Here is a 5,280-nt window from a genome sequence, read left to right on the forward strand (position 1 = left end):
AACCACACCTGGTCCGAGAAGAGAAGACAGACAGTGAAACAGGGGGAAAAAGAAGAAAAGAAAAGCAGTTAAGGCAGCCCACGTTCCATTCTAGATTGTTTTAAACCGCACGCGCCGTGGATACTCCCGCGCACATCCAGCCCACTGAAGCTGTCCCTCTGGTTGACTGGTGCATCTTTCGAGAAACTCTTAGGACCACTTGGGCACTTCCTGGAAATAGTAGCTTGTAGGAGGGGTAAAGAGGATGCACGTCCGCGAAAGGCCCTATAGTAGAAGCCCTTATTTTGATGGTACCTTATTTTGGCAAAGTACCCTTGCTCAGTCTACTTTCTGAGCCATCCCAAATTCGCCATCACCTCTAGGCCTCAGGTCTCAAGTTAAACTCTGATTGGTAGACAGGTGAGGGGGTCTCTGGGTTTGGCGCCTGCTGTCCATCCTGGCCTTTGAGCCTGGAGGTGCTAACGTGGCGGGGGCGGAGGTAGGTTCACCAGGAGAGGCACCACGGCCGGCTCTTGGGTGCACCTGCGTCCCTGAAAGGTTAGAGTAAGGCGCGGATCTTAAACTATATGGAATCCCAGTCCCTTTGCGGATCTTCTGCAATCACAGTTCACAGGAAAATTTATACCTATGCGCCAACAGCTCTCCGTTAAAAGCTCTTGAGTTCGGAGGTATTTGGGGGGAAGGGGGCGGAATACTTATAATACTGAGCCAAGTCTGCATTCCTCCCCCAAGGCACTTCCTACCCCCCGAAATGCCTCTCCCATAGCTCCTGAATGCCGGTACAGCCCTAGATGGGGTGAGAAACACTTTGACGCCGTGAATTTATAGCCAAGAACGCGCTCCCTAGCCCTTCCTCGCGCACACAGACCCTCCGAACTTGGCCTCTCGGAGGAGGCCCGGGAACGCAAGCCTTCAGTAGGATCGCCCACACTCCCGCACTGCACCCCTGCCCCGCGCGGTGCTGCAGAGCCGGGTGGGTTTCCGGGAGCGCGTACCTGGACTCGCGCCTCGGTGAGGTCGATCTTCAGCGCTAGCTCCTCCCGGGTGTAGATGTCAGGGTAATGCGTCTCCGCGAAGACCCTCTCCAGCTCTTTGAGCTGCGCACTCGTGAAAGTGGTGCGGATGCGCCGCTGCTTGCGCTTCTCGTTGAGGCCGCCGTGGTCCGTGAAGAGTTTGTAAGGAACTGGAGGACACCAGAGGGGACATAGTATAAGCAAAAAGGTCTGGAATGTGCGGACCCTGGAGTCGGAATGTGGGGACTCCAAGGTCAGGTGGCACTGGAGCCGCCGCCGACACCGGGGCGGGAGAGTGGCCGAGAGGAGCTGGCGAGATGACCCGAACAAATTAGTTATACACCGAAACAGGGGCACAAACTCCAGGCTTAGGTGGGGTCCCTCCGCGCACAAGCGGCCTTTGGGTGGGTTGCCATAGAGCGCTGGAGACGGCTGAGGTCCGGGGACGGGGAAATACTGTGATGAGGGAAAGCTAGAGAGCAAAAAGTTCCGAAAACATCCATCGGAATACTAGGAAGCCAGGGATGAAGTTACCAAACACTCCCACTGTGGAAACTTTTTAATTCTCAAAAGTTGACCCGGCCCAAAAGTTGGGGGAAAGCGCTGCAAAATAATAATAATAATAATAATGAATTAAAGAAATCATCAGAAAAATGACCAGCAAAGAGGTGTGAGCCGCTGTCGGTTCTTTAAAAAAGAGAGAGAGACACTGCCAGTAATGAGCTTTACTCTTTGTTATTTAATTATTTTCTAAGCTTTACGTCTCATCGCAAAGTAAATAAATTATGCCTATCATTTTGGCAGCTTAAGATAATTTTGTTGGCGGTTCGGGTGTGACTAGGATAGTGTAACCCTGTAAGTGAATTACCCCTCCCTGCAATCGCTTCTAACGTGATAAATTCTTTCATTTGTGTAAGCAAATTTCGTTTGGTAAATACTAAACACATTTCCATTTTCAAATGCAATCAAGGCTTCCTATATACAAGCGGAAAGGCAGCTTCCTCCGCGGAGAAAGCTGGCGGTCCTTACCTGCGGCGTACGGACTGCTCTGGTGGTCCCTGAGGGTGCCCAGGCTGCAGGATCCCGGCGTGAGGGACGGGCAGCCGGACGTGGCCCCAAAAGTGGTCCTTATCGGGTTATACTGGAAGCCACTGGCCTGGCTGCAGGAACTGAAGTCAGCATAGGCTGAAGCCAAGCTCGAGGTGTCCATCCCGGCCATACAGGACTCGTAGGCAGAGGAATTGAGGTAAGAATATTCCATTTTATACATTGAAAAGGCTCTGGATGGCTCAGCCAAGTGGAAAAATGAAATAAAAGATGGGTATGGAGAAGGTGGCTGGAGTGGGGAGATGTGCACAGCTCAACGCCTGCCTCCAAACTGGCCTCCTTACTACCAGCAGAGCCTAGTTTTATGAAAAAGCCTCCTATGAGATGCCTTGTCTGAGGTCTCTAGAGCATATAGTCCTCATAATAAACTTGGCTCTTTCCACTTGGACAATAGCAAAGCGGTTGGTCTTATTGCTGGCGCTTTTTACATGACAATAACTCATCCGTCTATTGGGCTGGCACTGGGGAACTGAGCTGTCCAACCTCCCTATCATTGATTCCTGCATCTCTAATTAGAATTTAATACCACACCATTACGCACTGAGCCCCTGATCCTCCCTTCTAACCAGCTCCCTGCCCTTTAATTCAATCACACTACTTGGAAATAATGAAAGTTGGGTGACGATTCTCCCTGATCCAATTTCCCCGAGCTTTTAAGCCTTTTTAACTGATCATATACCTTAGGCATAAATTGAGATAGTGTGTGTGTTTTCCCCCTTCCTTCTCCCTCTCTCTGTCTCTCTTTCTCAGTTAGGGAGAAGAAACCTTGATGTCATAGAAAACCTGTTTTGTAAGAGCGTTACACGCTCAATTTAACAACAAGTCTACCCCCTGAAGTGCATGAAATGTTATAAAAGACTGGGACATTGGCAAGACTCAGGCGCCCTGTAACATAGAGTAAGTGGGCCAAGGGGGTTTCTGTGAACGCTAAGTGGATTTCTTTAAAATACACCTGGTAAAGGGGGGGAAAGCATCTTATAAATTGCATTTCTTGTCGCGGTTTAATGTGCTTTTCTAGAGACTCTGCTTACACAGCCATTTAAAAAACAAAAGAACATCCGAGTAAAGCTCTTGAATGTGAAACATCTGGATTCTCAACTGATGGCTTCTTTGCGCTCACTTCTGGGTGTTTCTGCAGTAGTGTGAGGTTTGCATTTTGCTGGTCTGTGTTGTTGTTGGTTTTCATTACGCTGTGTAACTGGCAAGTGGGCATGAAGTGTCCCCAAATGTGCCTCCTCTTCCATCCCTCTTGGGTCTTCTCCCTCTGCCTCTTCCCCCCTCCCCACCTCCACTTTTTTCAGGTGCCCACAATTCCCTAGAGACCGGAAGCTTCCAAAAAATGATTGCTATCTGCTTGGCCTTTAGGTTTGCCAATTGCAGTGAACGAAATCCTTGCTCTTAAAATGCCCAGGCTCCAGGTCGGGGACTTTTCTTGTCCAGCTCCCCAGGCTCTTGGGTGCTGGCAGCGAGGCACAGACAAAGAAATGAGCCATGATTTGTGGACCTCGGTGGCCCCATGATTTAAGTGGAGGGTAATTTTCATTTGGTTTGTTAGGCTCTAGCAGAATAAGGGAAACTATTTCATTAAATCCTTCCTCTTGGTGGACAAGAGGAGGAATGCTTAGTTGAATCGCCGTGTGGTGTAAACAAACCCTGGATATTTTATATGAATTAAATGTGTAGATAATTAGTTTTATTGCATTCATTACCCCCTTTATGTGCTCTGTAACAAGTCAGTAATTAAAGTAACAAACTCATAAAGTCTTTATAGGGGCATTTAGGCGTTCAGTGTTTGCCAAACTAAGTGGTTTAATTCGATGCTAGTGCCGGGGAGTGGATGGGCGCCCGCTCTCCACTGCCACTGTGTTTTATTGCGCACTAAACTGCAGCGGACGCCGTAATGGATTAAACAGGGACAGCGGTCCCCCAGCCTCCTGCTTCTCCGCTGGGTGAGTTTCAGGCTGGTTTCAGGTGATGGCGCGTCCTCTGGACGTGAGGAATCACTAAAGTCTCTCGAGAGTGCAGGCAGCGGGACCCGCCGAGTAGCCTGGTGATAGTTTTATGGGGAGGGCTGATAGTTTTATTGCAGTTGTATGTTGTACAATGCGTATTTGATAAAGAAGGGTCCTTGGTGACCACTGTGCACTTTTTTGTGCACGGAGGTGAAATGAAAATAAATGTGTACAAGGTTTTACTGCGGCGGGAAACAAATTGCAATGCTCTAAATGGTTTTCCTTTATGGTCACCAGACAAGAGGAGAAAAGAGATGCAAACATCTGTCTCCAGTCCCCTAAACCTAAAGGCCAGCAAAGACGGATGCGAATCCAAGTGTTATTACAGTGGGGATTTGTCTTTATTTATCCCGCTCTCATGAATATGAATCTACATTTGGACCGGGAGGTGGCTGTGCTCACCCGCCTTTGGACCCTACACACAGACTTTCCCCACCCTAACTTACTAACCCCCTCTCCGAGGCGGGGGATAGGTTGTCAAACACAAGGCTGCAATTGTCCAAGTTTCTCGAGTCCCTTGGACTTCTCAGGGGAGCTTCCTGGCACTCCCAACGCCACACCGCCGCCCCGGGCCCACGCTCTGGGGGTGCGGATGCGGGGAGCTCAGACCTGCGTGGCACCCAGCTAGCCCGCTTATATGGGGTTTTAAGCACTTCTGTGGATGAAAGTGACATGATGCGTCCGTGAGGGGATACTTTTTGGCTCCAAAGTCCACGTTTGGCAATAACCAGGCTCACATCCGTCTTGGCACCCGGGCCTGGGTGCACTCGGGGTTTTGTCTCCGCTGGCTCTAGTGCGCGCGCGCTCGGAGGAGGGAGCTCCAGCCGAGCCCCACGCCGCCGCTTCGCGCCCGGGCCCGGCCCTACGCCTGACCCGAAAGCCCGGCAATTCCTCGGTCCTAATTTGCAGACAGCCCCAGGCCCCACTGGGGGCCGAGGCAAACCGCGATCCTGGTGTGCGAGGAGCTGGGAGGAGCAGGGTTGTTTCGGCGGCTTTGGAGAATGACTCTTCGGCGAAAACGTAGAACTCTGGGATCTAGTCGGTGCCTGGAAGCAGTTCCTGGGCGCCGCGGATGTTGGCGTGGGAAGAGCGGTGTGCAGCTCGGGAGAGCTGGGTGTTGACGAGGAGTCGGAGGGTGACCCGGGAGG

The 5,280-nt window shown here is 51.0% G+C and overlaps 1 protein-coding gene across 1 annotated transcript in view; it reads right to left on the bottom strand.

Annotated features, from left to right (window-relative positions):
- Nucleotides 1-2,682, bottom strand: part of PHOX2B (paired-like homeobox 2b) — a 5,298-nt gene extending 2,616 nt beyond the window's left edge. The window contains exons 1-4 of the mRNA XM_010858917.1: nt 2,043-2,682; nt 996-1,183; nt 464-530; nt 112-223 (exon numbers count right to left, since the gene is read on the bottom strand). Of these exons, the coding sequence (XP_010857219.1) occupies nt 112-223; nt 464-530; nt 996-1,183; nt 2,043-2,283 (608 nt within the window). The 5' untranslated portion in view covers nt 2,284-2,682. The remainder of the gene's footprint in view (nt 1-111; nt 224-463; nt 531-995; nt 1,184-2,042) is intronic.
- Between the last annotated feature and the right edge of the window lie 2,598 nt (nt 2,683-5,280).

This window comes from Bison bison, unplaced genomic scaffold, assembly GCF_000754665.1.
Source record: "Bison bison bison isolate TAMUID 2011002044 unplaced genomic scaffold, Bison_UMD1.0 scf7180017864451, whole genome shotgun sequence".
NCBI classification, from domain to species: Eukaryota; Metazoa; Chordata; class Mammalia; order Artiodactyla; family Bovidae; genus Bison; species Bison bison.